This window comes from Zootoca vivipara, chromosome 3, assembly GCF_963506605.1.
Source record: "Zootoca vivipara chromosome 3, rZooViv1.1, whole genome shotgun sequence".
Classification (NCBI taxonomy): domain Eukaryota; kingdom Metazoa; phylum Chordata; class Lepidosauria; order Squamata; family Lacertidae; genus Zootoca; species Zootoca vivipara.
Window position 1 is genome coordinate 58,222,181 of NC_083278.1, and position 17,897 is coordinate 58,240,077.

Below are 17,897 nucleotides of genomic sequence, written 5' to 3' on the forward strand. Positions count from 1 at the left end.
ATACAAATAAGAACAAAGGAACTTAATAAAAGTTACAAAAAGTCTGGCCAATTCTCCAAATTTAAGAACTGCATTGATAGAAAAAGCATTTATAACTGTGGATACTGTGTATTGCACTACTGCAACAAGCTATGCAATGACCCAGCTACACCAGTACATGCACTTCAGTCAGTAATGAAAAGCAGGATATTACCTATTCTAAGTAGCATTTCTAGATTAGTTTTTTTAATAAATATTTTTAGGAAATTTGTTCACCAGTGAAGGGAAATTGTAAGACATAAATTTTATTTTTTTTAATACTGGAACAAAACTTACTAACCTTTAAAAACATCCGATACACATAGTCTGAATGGTTTCTCCACTGATCTTTGAGGTGGCTTGAAAGAATCTGTAAATAAACCAATGTGCTCTGTGAATAGCTATGTCCTTTACTTTTACAGCAAGCGATATTAATTTGTCTCTACTGCATTCCCCCAGCTGCGTACTGAAACTGTTCTAAAAATCTTACAGAAGTAAACACATACCTATTTGTTCTAACAAGCATTTTCCTTCATACCATTTGGTCAGCTCACTCGCTTGACTCCTTGTGACAAGATTTTCACCACCAAGCCCACTTGTAGGGATATAAGCTACGTCCGACTCCTGGTTGAGAGAAGTGTTTAATTTGCAGCGTGAAATTGGAAAGCAACCTTTCCAGCATTATAAGTAGTATTTCTAAGCTTTTGAAACACAAACTAAGGTTTTTCTTGTGGAAGATAGAAAGCTAATGCTACTTAATCAGTTACTGAAGTTAACTGATCAGCCCTGCACTTTGCAGAATATTGAAGGAGCTTTGGAATATTCTAGAAAGTAACATCTATGGCAGGCTCTCCCAACCCCGCCCTCCAGATGATTTGAGACTACAATTCCCACCATCCCTGACCACTGGTCCTGCTAGCTAGGGATCATGGGAGTTGTAGGCCAAAAACATCTGGAGGGCTGAGTTTGAGGAAGCCTGACCTATAGCATTCTGATCCTTTCATGACATCACTGTATAGAAGATCTCTCTCATACACATCCCCACACACCTCGAACTGACCAAGGACAATTCCCTTCACACCTCACAAAAGGCAGGGCTCAATAAATCTATTGGTCTTCTCACCAATGACAAAGGGCCTCTCCCTCACCTTGCAAGCCTTGCTGTAAAGCTTGGCTTGGCTTAAACTCTCTCCATCCCCTGCTCACCACAGAGGAAAGGAAGGTGCTCTCTTTCGTAAGCTGGGCTTCTACAAAAAGCATCAGAACTGCCTCTCTGCTACTTCTACAAAAACTGAGAGGGAAGGGAAAGAAACCACACCCCGGATGGGTAGTCTCGTTCCCTTCAATTTAGGTGTTTTTTTTTTTCAGAAAGCAGCAGCAAAATGCCAGCGGCGCTTCTCTAAAAGCTCAACTCTCTGGAGAAAAAAAATACAAATCATTTCCTCCACAGACAACATGGACAAGAGGAAAGGATGCTCTTGTTTTGTAATTTGTTTTTTTGAAGACAGCATCGAAGTATTGCTCTCCCAAGCAGTGAAAGTGGATATAAAACATCTGTCAGTGGAAAAGAAGAGGACTAGAATTCTAGTTTGTTAAAAAGGAATTCTTGGCAGTCGGTGGCAAATTAAAGTATCAGCCCTTTGAAGAGCTGAAAACCTTTTTGCTAAATGCCAGCATAATTTTCAAGTCATAATTAGCCAGTCACCAGATGTTTTGTCACAGCCCTATCACATATCTTATTCACACTTTTAGAATGGGGCAATAGCATTTTGTGACCTTCTCTGTACCCATAGCAGTGTATAATGACAAACTTAGTTAGTCTCTAAGGTGCTACTTGGAGGAATTTTTTTATTTTGTTTCAACTACGTCAGACCAACACAACTACCTACCTGTAAGCAGTGGATTTAGTCATTGAAAACTCAGACTTTTAATCAGTCACTTGAATTCTATATCATTTTCCTTACCTTAAAGCCAGCTTGCTTCAGGAACTGCCCAAGCTTACTGACAATCTCCCGAAATCTTTCCTGTTGCCAATTGACCTAAAATAAACACATAATATATCACCGAGGAAACATAATGTCCAAGCACCATTCTTAACACAAGTGAAAATTATCTCTTGCCAAGAAGTAACATTAGCAGTAAGACACCCCACCGAAAAATAATTATAAAATAATAAGGTAACAGGTAGAAAGAACACTGAGTGCTGAAGGAATCACAAAAATCTTCATTTAAGTGTCAGCTAAGCCGATAAAACACTTTGTACGTGTACCATTTTTTCCCATAGAGTTTTATCAATCTAGAATTCAACAAAATATTACAATTTCCTTGGAAAATAACCAAGTTCCATTTGTAACAACTTGTGTGTTCTCTCCTTGCAGAAAATAAATTTTAAGAAAGTCAAGGGAAAATACCTGGTCCATTTTATTGACAGCAACTGCCAGCTGTGTGACTCCAAGAGATCGAACCAACAGTCCGTGTTCTCGTGTTTGCCCACCAGTCTCAAATCCTGCTTCAAACTCCCCTCTGCTGGCATCCACCACTAATACAGCCACATCAGCCTAAGGAAGAATAATTGTTACACAGTATTTCTTGGCATTTATTCACCATACACAGCTGAGCCCAACCACACCCGTAATTTCTTTACAAATACGCTTCCTTTCCCCCTTTATGATAAAATGCATGCATATCTGAGTCACTCCAAAAACGCCCCAATGTATTGATACAGTAAGAACTACAAAGCTAAGCTCTTGCTTATGCTCTTGCACAAACAGTGGAAAATGTATGGATCTATTATATATTTGGGATAGCTAGTTTGTTTGCTTTGCATTTGGACAATACTTATGATATAATAAATTTTACACAATGGTTCCTGAGATCAAGAAGCAGGTTTGTGTCTATGTTTGAAGATAGCTGGGTGCAATTTTGAATCAAGATGGCATACCGAACATTTCAAAACTGCACAGATTTTAACCACTGATTTTAACCACTAAGTACTGCCAGTGAATGAACTGTTACAAAACTCAATTCAATGTGTTATCACTTCTTATTTATAGACAGGTGATGCCAATAAAAAGTCTTTACCATTGCAGCTCCTGTGATCATATTTGGAATGAAGTCTTTATGGCCAGGAGCATCCATCAATGTAATAACTTTTGTCTTTGTCTCAAATTTGGTCATACCTACATCCATTGTCACTCCCCTAAAAATAAAGCACAGGCATGAAGTGTGTCACTTACAATCCTTTCCAAAGTTTACTCTGTATTAATAAATGAGTGCTAAAAATAAACCACCTTCTTTGGGATAAGCACAAAAGAGTCTAATGTGATTATAGTGCCATTCTATGATAAAGGCACCTACAAAATCATTTTTAAAATCATGGTTACAAGAAAAAGCTATCACCAAGTTGGTACAGTTAGCAATCCTGAGAAATGTGTCAATGTACGAGCTTGCAATATCAGAGGAAGCTATGAAATGAGAATGTGCTTACATGCCAGAGCACATCCAAGAATGGTCACCACACCAAAGAAGAGCAGTCTCATGGCTACTTCATCATGGAAACTAGTCGTGCAATTCAGCACTAATTCTGCTACATAAGCAATGGCAACAAAACCCAGTATCAATAGCCTTAGAGAAGGATATTTGCAAACTGTATGGAGCATCCTGAGGTTCCCTGGAAGCTGATCACGGGTTCCTTAGTGAGAGTGCAGTAATCCCCCCCCCCATTGCAGTTATTACATCACAACCAATTAAATCACATCCAGCTATGCACCTTCACAGGAGAATTTGGGGTATGTTCTTGAGAACTCCCCATTCATTCAGCATAGCATTTATTCCACTAATTTAATTATATCTTATTCATGATAACAGTAAACATCAATGTGCACTATTAAAAGTGCATTACAAATAATACTTCATACACACACATATATATTGTATATTGCTCACCTCTCTCTCTCTTCCCCTGTCTCATCCAAGACCCATGCATAAGCAAATGATGCCTTTCCAGCTTTCTTTGATTCTTGCTCATATTTGTGCATAATTCGTTTGTTCACATTGCCCAGAAGATACAGCAAATGACCCATGAGGGTACTTTTCCCCGCATCAACATGTCCTAAGAAGAGGAAATACATGTGGGATTATCTCTGATGGATACATGTTAAAAGCCACTTGAGGGAAGAATTGTTTCTGTGTATTTAGATCATTTTCACTCCAAAAAAAATTACCTATTACCACAAGGTTAAGTAGATGCTTTCCTCCTTGTCTCTTCTCCAGCTCAGCTTTCACATCTATTTGCTGTTTTGCTTTTCCGGACTTTTTCACTGAAGTTGGTGTCAAGGTTGGTTCTTCTGATGCTTGAACAGTCTGGGGTGGAACAGCTGGTTTAGGTAGAATCTCAGTAACCCCCACGTTGGCATCTCCAGCTGAGAGTCCCTTCTGTGGCATATGCCCATTTTCTTCAGCATTCACACTGGAGAAAGCAAAGAATGAACTTGAAGAGAAGAAGAGCTTCACAACTTTACGGAACAAATGAAATTAATTCTTACACGTTCATCAAAACTTCAAAATAAAGGAGCAGAGGCAAGCTAGCAGACAGTGGGTAAATACAGACAATCATTTACTAAACAGTGACTTACTACAGTGTGAATGTCAAGCAGTTGGCAGGGCAGAATCAGTACAGAATCAGCACTCTTCTTCCCTGGAGTTATGAGTACACAAAATTGTGGTAAGGTGCCCTTCACCACTTGGTCAGACCACAGCCTGCCAAACTGTCCTACTCTGTGCTAAGTTCTCACTTGGCAAATGGCCATCTGCACTTACCTGCTCAATGGCTTGCTTGAAATGCTGGCTTTACAAATGATAAATGGCATTCCAGCTGTTGTCTGGTAGGGTACCTCCACTCACAGGAGGCTCTTTGATCCAGTTGAGACTTCTGCTAGTAGAACAGGGAAGGGGGCAATTTTTGCCGATTCTCCTTCTGCCTGCAACGCTCCCCCCCACAAAAAAAAACTGCTCCAGAATGGTGGGGAACCCTTCAGAAGAACATGGGAGATGGTGTGCAGGAAAAAAGGGAAATTGGCAAAAGTAATCTCCCTCTCATTACAGGGGATTGGAATGCTAAAGTAGGGAATCAAGAGATAAAAGGAACAACTGGCAAGTTTGGCCTTGGAGTTCAAAATGAAGCAGGGCAAAGGCTAATAGAGTTCTGTCAAGAGAACAAGCTGGTCATCACAAACACTCTCTTCCAACAACACAAGAGACGACTCTACACATGGATATCACCAAATGGGCAGCATCGAAATCAGATTGATTATATTCTCTGCAGCCAAAGATGGAGAAGCTCTATACAATCAGCAAAAACAAGACCTGGAGCTGACTGTAACTCAGATCATCAGCTTCTTATAGCAAAATTCCAGCTTAAACTGAAGAAAGTAGGAAAAACCACTGGGCCAGTAAGATACAATCTGAATCAAATCCCTTATGAATACACAGTGGAAGTGAGGAACAGGTTTAAGGATTTAGATTTGGTGGACAGAGTGCCTGAAGAACTATGGATGGAGGCTCGTAACATTATACAGGAGGCAGCAACGAAAACCATCCCAAGGAAAAGGAAATGCAAGAAAGCAAAATGGCTATCCAATGAGGACTTACAAATAGCGGAGGAGAGGAGGCAAGCAAAATGCAAGGGAGATAGGGAAAGATACAGGAAACTGAATGCAGATTTCCAAAAAACAGCAAGGAGAGACAAGAGGGTCTTCTTAAATGAGCAATGCAAAGAAATAGAGGAAAACAATAGAATGGGGAAAACCAGAGATCTGTTCAAGAAAATTGGAGATATGAAAGGAACATTTCGTACAAAGATTACCATAATAAAGGACAAAAGTGGTAAGGACCTAACAGAAGCAGAAGACATCAAGAAGAGGTGGCAAGAATACACAGAGGAATTATACCAGAAAGATATGGAGGTCTCGTACACCCCAGGTAGTGTGGTTGCTGACCTTGAGCCAGACATCTTGGAGAGTGAAGTAAAATGGGCCTTAGAAAGCACTGCTAATAACAAGGCCAGTGGAAGTGATGATATTCCAGCTGAACTATTTAAAATTTTAAAAGATGATGCTGTTAAGGTGCTACACCCAATATGCCAGCAAGTTTGGAAAACTCAGCAATGGCCAGAGGATTGGAGAAGATCAGTCTACATCCCAATTCCAAAGAAGGGCAGTGCCAAAGAATGCTCCAACTACCGCACAATTGCGCTCATTTCACACGCTAGCAAGGTTATGCTTAAAATTCTACAAGGCAGGCTTAGGCAGTATGTGGACCGAGAACTCCCAGAAGTGCAAGCTGGATTTCGAAAGGGCAGAGGAACCAGAGACCAAATAGCAAACATGCACTGGATTATGGAGAAAGCTAGAGAGTTCCAGAAAAACGTCTACTTCTGCTTCATTGACTATGCAAAAGCCTTTGACTGTGTCGACCACAGCAAACTATGGCAAGTTCTTAAAGAAATGGGAGTGCCTGATCACCTCATCTGTCTCCTGAGAAATCTCTATGTGGGACAAGAAGCTACAGTTAGAACTGGATATGGAACAACTGATTGGTTCAAAATTGGGAAAGGAGTACGACAAGGTTGTATATTGTCTCCCTGCTTATTTAACTTATATGCAGAATTCATCATGCGAAAGGCTGGACTAGATGAATCCCAAGCCGGAATTAAGATTGCCGGAAGAAATATCAACAACCTCAGATATGCAGATGACACAACCTTGATGGCAGAAAGCGAGGAGGAATTAAAGAACCTTTTAATGAGGGTGAAAGAGGAGAGCGCAAAATATGGTCTGAAGCTCAACATCAAAAAAACCAAGATCATGGCCACTGGTCCCATCACCTCCTGGCAAATAGAAGGGGAAGAAATGGAGGCAGTGAGAGATTTTACTTTCTTGGGCTCCTTGATCACTGCAGATGGTGACAGCAGTCACGAAATTAAAAGACGCCTGCTTCTTGGGAGAAAAGCAATGACAAACCTAGACAGCATCTTAAAAAGCAGAGACATCACCTTGCCGACAAAGGTCCGTATAGTTAAAGCTATGGTTTTCCCAGTAGTGATGTATGGAAGTGAGAGCTGGACCATAAAGAAGGCTGATCGCCGAAGAATTGATGCTTTTGAATTATGGTGCTGGAGGAGACTCTTGAGAGTGCCATGGACTGCAAGAAGATCAAACCTATCCATTCTTAAGGAAATCAGCCCTGAGTGCTCCCTGGAAGGACAGATCGTGAAGCTGAGGCTCCAATACTTTGGCCACCTCATGAGAAGAGAAGAATCCTTGGAAAAGACCCTGATGTTGGGAAAGATTGAGGGCACTAGGAGAAGGGGACGACAGAGGACAAGATGGTTGGACAGTGTTCTCGAAGCTACGAACATGAGTTTGACCAAACTGCGGGAGGCAGTGCAAGACAGGAGTGCCTGGCGTGCTATGGTCCATGGGGTCACGAAGAGTCGGACACGACTAAACGACTAAACAACAACAACAACAATCTCCCTCTCCACTGCACAGATAGAAGCCTCTGCTGAAATAGAACTATAAGTAGAGAGGCACCACATAAACCTCCATGTAAGCAATATTATTATTATTATTATTATTATTATTATTATTATTATTATTATTATTTTATACCCCTCCCATCCGGCTAGGTTTCCTCAGCCACTCTGGGTGGCTTCCAGCAGAATATTAAAATACAATAATCTATTAAACATTAAAAGCTTCCCTAAACAGGGTTGCCTTCAGATGTCTTCTAAAAGTCTGGTAGTTGCTTTTCTCTTTGACATCTGGTGAGAGGGCGTTCCACAGGGCGGGTGCCACTACCGAGAAGGCCCTCTGCCTGGTTCCCTGTAACTTGGCTGTGAAGAGCTGTTTCTGCAAGGATTTAGTAGTCCTGCTGCATACAAGGAGCTCTCCACACAGATCTTTGGATCAGAACCATTGTCTGCCAAGAGTAATTCTGATCTTTGGATCAAGACCATGGTCTGTCAAGAGTAATTCTGAAATGCATACTCTCCTCAATTACTCTCAAGAAGACATTGGTGCTACATATGCTTGAAGGCCTACCAAGAGGGGATTTGGAACTGTGTTTGTGATTCTGAATTTAAAATAGTAAGTCTATGTATACACACAGAGAGAATCTTCAACAAAAGTGTCAGGTATATATGCACAAGTATGTGGAGGTATAGCAGAATATAAAGAAAATTAATAGTAGTGAAAGTAGTTTAATTTGGACCACCCATTGAACTTTAGCTCAAGAGCACATCCTACATTTGGTTCTTAAGTAAGAGTACACAGTCAGGATTACTTAGCACAGGTTTGAACCATAGCTATGAAGAGATGCTGAACATACACACTTGCTTTATAAATTTAGAATGTAAACTATGAAGACTCTAGCAAGATGCTGACCATGCAAGATTGAAGTTGCTCCATTCGTTTTAACGTAGATGTTCGATCACAAGATGTGGTCATATTCATTGCCCTAAATACAAGTATATGCATGTTGCATTTAGACTATCTGTTAGTTCCACTTTACTGATTTTATTTCAGAATTCCCCCTCTTCAAACCTTCAGGCATAGGTCATTTGAAATGTCTGGTTGAGAATAACTGAGTAAATATAAAGAATACATTTCAGAATTACTCTTAGCAGACCATGGCCCTGATCCAAGGGCCTGTGTAAAGAGCTCCATGGCTGCAGCAACGCCACTGGATATTTGCAGAAGCAGCCCCATGCATTCTATTACTTGCAATTCATACATGAAGAGTTATATCAGCTTGTAGATTAAAGCCTCTTTAATCTAGCAGAGGCTTCTATCAGTGAACCAGTGAACCAGTCCATTGTCAGTATGGCCATCATAGGTCTACAGATGGACACCATAAAACCTCTCTTTCCCCCCCTCTTTCAATCATTATACTTCAGATAACTGAGCTTGCAATAATTCAATTTGCAAAGTTGTATTTTAAACTAACCTCCAGAAAATTTTGCACCCTGTGAAACAGATTATTTTAATGCGGCTAGCTGTTTTCTTTGTGCTACTCAGAGTGAAAGATATATTTTTTCAAAAAAAAAAAAAACCTCACGAATGCAAGATGTCTTTTTCTGAAAGTATTTATGAGTCAAACAAGAAGCCATGCTGCTCAGTTTTGTGACATATTGACTAAATTTCTGTAAAAATAGACCCCCAAAAATCTTGATACAGGTGCACCAATCTGAAGGAAGATGATGCCAGAGTACCTTGCAAGGGGTGAAGGCTTACCATGGAACTTCAAAGCCGGTAGTTTGTCTCTTTCCAGACACAGTCATTTTGGTAACTTTTGGCACAACATCAGATTCAATTCTGCTTGTCTGGGAATCTCTTACTTTTCCTAGTAGGAGAGAAAATAATGCATATATAGCATAAGTACAGTACAAACAGGCTGAATCTTCAGTGTAGTCCAATGTGTTATCTTGGTAGATTTAGCAACTGATAATTTCTAGCTTTCTAAAAATCAGGTTTGCGAAAAATAAAAATTTGTATAGTTGTATCCAAGTAAAAAGCTGCTTTTGTAGCAATGTAGACTATACATGTGAACATTCAGAGCAGCTTATTAAAAATTTAACCATCCTGAGCTTCTGAAAGCAGAAGAAAAGGAAACCTAAAATTAACAAATAAAATATTTATTCTGTATCTATGCCTTCTATCTCAAAAGGTTTGCCAAAAACATGTAGCCAATGCCCATTGTATTTGGCATCCTAATAATGGAAGTTTTCTTATGTAATGGCTGGATGTTTTTGAAACTCCCTTAACTTCAAATAGGAGGGGTTCTCATTTTTTAATCTTCTATTGAGACAATATCCTTTTTAATATTTTCCTCCCCACTCTGACTTAGTTGTACTGCCAGTGTTTCTCCTTTTATCAAAAGTTAAATGTAAAGCACAGTTATATTTGTCTGAATGCACTTATAATTGCTTCTCCCTGTATGTGTTCCCAAATAATGAGGTCCATCTTTCCAGACATTTGTTTCTTTTTGCAAACTTCTGAGTCTGTGTGTTTCTGATGCAGCATTCTAGGTGTTTTTATTCCACAGTGGCGGATGTGGCCTTTTAAACGTGTCTTGCTTTTTCGTATTATGTTATTTTGTACTTTTATATGCATTTTGTGCTTTTATATTGTAAACCACACTGTAATCTTCAGATGAAGGGCAGTGTATAATTTAATTCAAGCCAGATATTGACAGGAAAGCGGAATGACATTTTCTTAAAGGAGAGGGTGAAACAGTAGTTCACAGCTTGGCGCCACCAAGTGATTGCCTACACACATGGACAAACAAAATCTTTCAAATCCTTAGTACCGCAACATATTTTTTTTTTAAAAAAAGTATGTTTGACTAATTTGCATAATTTATTCAACTTACAGAACGTATATTTCCTTGGTTCAGAATTTATTTAATTGTCCCAGGTCACAAATAGCCTTCACAGGATTTATTAATCTCTGCCTCTCACCCACATTCCAGTGTGCTGTACTTGGTTCTACTTTGTTAAAGCTGTGGGCTGCACTAATGGTACATTTCAAAACTAGTGGGTTTAACATGTTAACAGAACGTACTGAGCAGAGGAAGTCTCTCATCCTGCCCGTCTAACGCTGCCCTAGATTCCCTTGCCTACTGTTGAACTGGGGTCATCCCCTAAGTGTGTGAATAGGTATGGCCTCGCTCTACTTTGAGACGCTCAGCAACTTGCAAGCTGTTTTTGAATAATTCCCCCAGAAAGAAGAATGAGTTATTTAGAAAAAGGTTATTTCCTAAATAGAAGTTACACCAGGGGGTTTCCAAGTAAAAGCCCTGTTGCTTTCAGCTGCAACTTCTTTATAAAGCTTATGAGCCTGTTCACACACGGTAATTTCTTGTTCCAAGTAAGATGTTCAGGGCCCCCAAGTAGACACACTCATGTACGGTGTGTGCGGCAAAGAACCAGGCAGGCACACTTTCAGACTGGTAGCAATTTCCATAACTGCAGCAACCACAGTATCTAAGAGCCACCTGGATCTCACAGTGCATTTGTCATGCGAGCAGAGCCTCCAGATAGCTTGCAAAGACACACAAAATGCTCTGAGTTTAGAAAGGATAAAAAACTTTGAAAATACTACATACAGATATCTAATGACACCCCCCCACACACACACACAAGCGAGTTCTTAAGAATATAGGAGTCATCTGGAGGCCAAATGTCCATTAAGTCCAGCATTCTGTTCTTACTGTGGCCAGCTATCTATGGGAAGCTCACAACCAGGGCCTGAGGTAACCTAGAGAGGCTAGCCCAGGCATCCCCAAACTGCGGCCCTCCAGATGTTTTGGCCTACAACTCCCATGATCCCTAGCTAACAGGACCAGTGGTCAGGAATGATGGGAATTGTAGTCCAAAACATCTGGAGGGCCAAAGTTTGGGGATGCCTGGGCTAGCCCAATCCAATTCTGTGAAATATGCCTAGATAACATGCATCCTCTTCCTGATATAATCCAGTGGGCTATCCCGAAGTTATTCCCATCAATGTTTTGTCCATAAATGTGTCACCTAATGATAAAACATTGCCTACCACCTACTGAAAAGAGAGAGCAAGAGTCAAACTTTTTGTGCTATTGTTACGGTTGGAATCGTCGTTTTTGTGCAAGAAGTGGTGCATAAAAAGCAACTGTCACAAAGTATGATAAAAGTGGTTGTCCACCATCTTTCACAAGTGCAAGACAAGCCCTGGATTCAGCTCTAAACTAAGAACAAGGTTCCATTAGCAGAATGGCTTGTGAGAGCAGGGTGGCACAAGTGGTTATCACCCAGACTGACTAGTCATACCTCATGTTGTGAACGCTGCGGGTTATGCATTTTTGGGTTGCGCTCCGTGCCGAACCCGGAAGTACCGGAACAGGTTACATCCGGGTTTCGGCACTCGCGCATGCGCAAAAATGCAAAATGACGTCATGCGCGGAAGCGCCAAATCATGTCACGCGTGTGCGCAGGCGCGGCACTGCGGGTTGCGAACACGCCTCCCACACGGATCACGTTCGCAACCTGAGGTATGACTGTACACTCAAACAAAAACAGAGGTTTTTAACTGATTAGTGCACATTTGACACGCATGTGTGCATTTACACACAATAGAATCAATAGAGCTCAGTATGAAAATAATGTCACTCTGCTTGCAAGAAAAACACACACCAAATCAGATATTGCTGTGTGCAGCTTAAACTTGTTCAAGGGATTTTGCTTCGTTGTACAACTGCATTGCTCCAGTTACATGTGAACCACCAAATAAGTATTGTCAGGGTGAAACAAGCTACCTGCCCAAATTGACAGAAGATTTAGGGAAAAGAAAATGCACAGGAGCATAGCAAACAAATGAAACATGACAAGCAGCCCAAGATAAATGAGAGTCCAAGCTGTATAAGATATAAATGAAGATGTCCACAGTGCCCAAATGGTATAATATGTTCGGTTCCATCTCAAGCAAACTGTTGCCTTCAAGCTGTGAGAACAATATTTCAGGAATCATTTGCGCAGTAAACATGCTTCCCAAAGGCAGTCTCTGATTATCTGATTCTCACATTCTGCTATAACCACAAATGTGTTTGTGGTGTTTCCTTATTCAACGTATCTTACTAAATGACTCCAATGTGTGTTTCATTGACAATCAGGGAAAACATTGTGTGATGATATGCGCAGTTGTCTGACCATAAATAGGCATGCAAAAAGCAGTGTCAGCACTAAATGGGGGATAGCCCTAACAACATTTCTCTACAAACCAGTTAATCTAAACTGAAAGTTCATGTAGTCCAAGGTAACGTTCAACACAATTAATAGAATTTCTGTTGAGGTTCTGGTTCATTATGAGTATGTAAAACTGAAAGTACAACATGTAACAAGTCGATACTTTTACTGCAATTCAGTCATGTTTCCATAAACCAAGTAGTTATCAGGCAGCAAATCTGACGTTACAACACCAGAGGATGGTGCTATTAACTGATCAGTTACCAGTGCGCTTTAGAAATCAAACATAATGAAACCTTTATGCCTAACTTATGTTCACCGATTTCATTGTGTCCACTCTGAATATGATTTAGTCAGAGGCAATCCTAAGTCTTAAACTCATGATAGCATCCACATGAGCGGGAATCTCAAGTTTAAGCAAATGTGTCTGCAAATCTTCAGACAGGCTCGTCTACATGGGAATAAAAGTTACACCTGCGTGTGACTTTTCTATTATGAGGAAAGCATTTCTTCATTCCAAAACATGTTACATGATAAAATCAAAGTTGATACTGAAAACAGATGCCCAAAATGCACATAGGGCTGGGACTTTGGGGGTGAAACTACATATATGAAAAACAAGGTTGCAACTGAAAACAGCAGTCCCAGTTGAGTTCTCTGCCTTCACATCTGTACCTCCAACTTACTGTGTCCAGATGTCATTATGATTAATATTCCCCAGCTCCAATAACATGGAGTGATGGGTGTCAAAATGTTATTGTTACCAAAAAAAAAGTGTACAACCCAGGCGGCTGCTTTTGGTGGAAACCTTGTGCATCTTATGTTTAGTTCCTTCCACAGATTCTCTTGTCCAACACAATGTTGCTACATACACTCAGCATGTGTGCTATTAAAATATATTTCACTTTGCCCTTCTAGATGAGCTATAGTTTCAGGCATGATTCATCATCAAGTATGTCCCATAAGAAGCTCTGTGGACAGAGATCAAAGCACCCAGTCCTAAATGCTATGGGGAATGACACAGTTCCTCCCACCACCTAATAAATGTACATTTCATACACTACTGTCCAATATTCTTGCTACATTATCCACAAATTAAGTATGGAAAAGAACTGCAGTTTTCCAGCCCATTATAACTTTATACTTTGTAATAGTAAGTTAACCATTCTAGGGACAATGAGAATTGACAACTTGAATAATTCAGCAACTTTAAAAGAATGTCAATTTTTTTTGCATCTGACAGCAAGTTTAAATTTAATGAGCAAACCAAATACAACTTTCTATGGTGCCATTCTAAAAAAAGGGCAAAGCTAACTGGAAATTAAAATAAATTAAACACAACCTGTTCTCCTTTGCACGTGTAAATGAGATAAAGATTTCATACCGTTTAAGTGCACAAAAATAGAAGGCAGATGACTTGTAGTTATTGAAACTAAAATTTATAAATCCCCATCCACAGTGAGCTTGCTTTGGCTTAGAAATGGAAAAATGAGCAAGCAGTTTGAAAATTTCAGTCTATATTGTGTCTTTCTATTATCTCTGCCTTGCTAAATATTGAGCACCCCCCCTTACTTATTATCTGTCCTTCTCACTATTGTTAAGTGTGAAAATCCACCAGTTCCCAAGGACAGTATCACCTAAAAATTTTTAGCGGCAATGTAGTTTACACAGGAGGGGCAACCTGTGGCCCTATACCTGTTCTTGGACTGAAACTCTCATCAACCCCCAGTCTGGTCGATGGTGAGGGTTGATGGAAGCTAAAATCCAACATCTCACAAGGGCTCCCAATTCCTGTTCTACATCTCTTACAACCACGTATATTGGATTTGTTAATTCATGTATTTTTCAATAGTAATTTTTTTCACACCAGAACAGATTTCTGAATACACTGTAAAGTCCAACACAAGTTCACACTTTTTACTTTCACTGTTAATATGTATGTTAGCAGCATCATTATTTTGTAGTATTGAGACCTGTTACCTATATACTCAGATTAGTTCAAGGGACTTGCATGATAAATGAAAGTCTGCTAATAACTACGTCACACATGCATCTGTCCATTCAACATCTTTTTTGTGTATTGGGGAGATTACAACTGTAGCAGCGGAGTCAACTCTGCACATCCAGGCACTGTGGTCTAAACCAGGCTTCCTCAAATTTGGCCCTCCAGATGTTTTTGGCCTACAACTTCCATGATCCCTAGCTAGCAGGACCAGTGGTCAGGGATGATGGGAATTGTAGTCTCAAAACATCTGGAGGGCCGACTTTGACGAAGCCTGGTCTAAACCACTGAGCCTCTTGGGCTTGCCAATTGGAAGGTCAGCGGTTTGAATCTGTGTGATGGTAGTGCAGGTAGATAAATAGGTACCGCTGCAGTGAGAAGGTAAACAGCGTTTCCGTGCACTCTGGCTTCCATCACGGTGTTCCATTGTGCCAGAAGTGGTTTAGTCATGACCCACATGACCCAGAAAGCTGTCTGCGGACAAACACCGGCTCCCTTAGCCTGTAGCGAGATGAGTGTCACACCCCATAGTTGCCTTGGACTGGACTTAACTGTCCAAGGGTCTTTTACCTTCTTCTTTTTTACCTTTATATTGCAAAATATACATAGGCCTACCCTACACATCATGCTAAGCCAAACCATGGGTGCTCACCCATTCATGCTAAGCACTGGGGCTTATGAAAGTTAGGGCCACACATTCCATGTTCCAGGCTTAGTGTGATAAGCAAAGCAGGCCATACACAAACATGGATCTGAAGATGCCCCTCCATCTATATAAGGGGATTGTTGTTTCTACCACTACCACTACATTTGCAGCTCTCTGATACACACACACACACACTACCATATGATTCCTACGGTCCCTCCTCTCAAACCAGATTTATGGGAGGGACTTGAGAAATCAAGAACTGAAAGTCACAGGATTTGTCTGGTAATGCATATAAGAGCATAAGCACTTGCAAATGCTGCTGTTCGCTTATTTAGGAGTATTTATATTCATCTCAAGTCTGAGGTGGCTTACAATGTATTTAAAATAAAATAAAATAAAATAAAATAAATAATAGCCAGCAGATAGTAGATTGGAGCAAATAGGTATTTATGTTACTCCCCAGACCTCAGTGCTCCAACTGCCCCTCGGCTGCTTAACCTCTTGGCCTGGAATTGGCTTCCGAAGTAGCCATATATTAATTATACCCCTATAGGCTAGAGCTTCACCATTTGGCTATGCTCATTTCTATACTGGAACACCAAGAATGGCTACAAGTTCTGTTGACCCAGAACTCCACAAAGTTTCCTTAATGTTAAATAGGCAACATCACGAGAATCTACCAGTATCTTTCAGTTAAAACAAACATTCTGTGATACACAGTGTTTGGAATAAATGACAAAAGCAGGCTTAAAGTACAGTTAAAAACAGAAATGAACTCATCCAAACGCCCTAGAGCACAATACTTCAACTTTTTCATATCTAGGACCTCCACCTTCCTGAATCACAAAATGCAATAGAGGACCCACTTCAAGTGTTTTACCCTTACCTACTTCTCTCTTTTCTTCTTTGGGGTGACTAAATTCAAAGCTATATTTTAAACTGCTGTGCACAGTACACTACTGTTTTCCCAGTAGTGATGTATGGAAGTGAGAGCTGGACCATAAAGAAGGCTGATCGCCAAAGAATTGATGCTTTTGAATTGTGGTGCTGGAGGAGACTCTTGAGAGTCCCATGGACTGCAAGATCAAACCTATCCATTCTGAAGGAAATCAGCCCTGAGTGCTCACTGGAAGGACAGATCCTGAAGCTGAGGCTCCAATACTTTGGCCACCTCATGAGAAGAGAAGAATCTTTGGAAAAGACCCTGATGTTGGGAAAGATTGAGGGCACAAGGAGAAGGGAACGACAGAGGACGAGATGGTTGGACAGTGTTCTCGAAGCTACGAACGTGAGTTTGACCAAACTGCGGGAGGCAGTGCAAGACAGGTGTGCCTGGCGTGCTATGGTCCATGGGGTCACGAAGAGTCGGACACGACTAAACAACAACACCACCACACAGGAGGTGGGTTGTTTGTATGTAGATTGAGCTCATCATGCCAGGTGAAAGAGCTGCACCTAGTATCTTCTTCTACCCATCTATTAAAGTTAAAATCTCTCTCTCTCTCTCTCTCTCGTCACCTCTCTTTCCCCACCCCAATTAGGAAGGAATCCAAACAAAAAGAACATAGTGGTGGTACTGCTGGTACTGGACACTTTAGGATGTGGTACAACCCACTTGTGGATCATAACCTACTGGTTGAAGATCAGTGGCCTATGGAGCACCCAGACAACATGGAAAGGCAAGACTCTTGAATAATGCAAGTACAATTACGATAAGAGAGTGCATGAAGAATATAGAATGCTATCCAAGATAGTTTCAGGAGAAAAAATAGCCAAACCAACCCTTTTGTTTTTATCCTTATTTCAGATTATAAAATGGATTGTGAGTTATTTTCCTTTTTTAATGGTTTGTTTCCATATTTTATTTTCAATTTTCAACAATTTAACAATTTAACATCCAATTAACTTACTTATTCATCCCTTCTAGACTTCACCCCACCCCTGGTTTCCAATTTCTCCCCTTTATTACCTTTAAAAGGTAAAGGGACCCCTGACCATTAGGTCCTGCCTTGACCGACTCTGGGGTTGCGCCGCTCATCTCGCGTTATTGGCCGAGGGAGCCGGCGTACAGCTTCCAGGTCATGTGGCCAGCATGACTAAGCCGCTTCTGACGAACCAGAGCAGCACATGGAAACGCCGTTTACCTTCCCACTTGGAGCAGTACCTATTTATCTACTTGCACTTTAACGTGCTTTCAAACTGCTAGGTTGGCAGGAGCTGGGACCAAGAAACTGGAGCTCACCCCATCGTGGGGATTTGGACCGCTGACCTTCTGATCGGCAAGCTCAGTGGTTTAACCCACAGCACCACCCACGTCCCTTACACATCTTTAATTTTCCATTAATTTACAAGTCCATTGATAAGCCTAATTCACATTACTTCATAGATACTATGTCAATCCTAGGATCATGATTTATTTTCCATGTATGAAGAAAATTCAGACAAAGAGGTTC

The 17,897-nt window shown here is 40.7% G+C and overlaps 1 protein-coding gene across 3 annotated transcripts in view; it reads right to left on the reverse strand.

Moving 5' to 3' along the window:
- Positions 1 to 17,897, reverse strand: part of HBS1L (HBS1 like translational GTPase) — a 46,788-nt gene that overhangs the window by 11,408 nt on the left and 17,483 nt on the right. For 2 of the 3 annotated variants that reach the window (XM_035108924.2, XM_035108925.2), the window contains exons 5-12: positions 9,312 to 9,420; positions 4,242 to 4,486; positions 3,964 to 4,129; positions 3,100 to 3,217; positions 2,430 to 2,576; positions 1,983 to 2,057; positions 525 to 642; positions 320 to 388 (exon numbers count right to left, since the gene is read on the reverse strand). In XM_035108924.2, coding sequence (XP_034964815.1) covers positions 320 to 388; positions 525 to 642; positions 1,983 to 2,057; positions 2,430 to 2,576; positions 3,100 to 3,217; positions 3,964 to 4,129; positions 4,242 to 4,486; positions 9,312 to 9,420 — 1,047 coding nt within the window. The remainder of the gene's footprint in view (positions 1 to 319; positions 389 to 524; positions 643 to 1,982; positions 2,058 to 2,429; positions 2,577 to 3,099; positions 3,218 to 3,963; positions 4,130 to 4,241; positions 4,487 to 9,311; positions 9,421 to 17,897) is intronic. The other variant, XM_035108926.2, reaches the window with a different exon arrangement.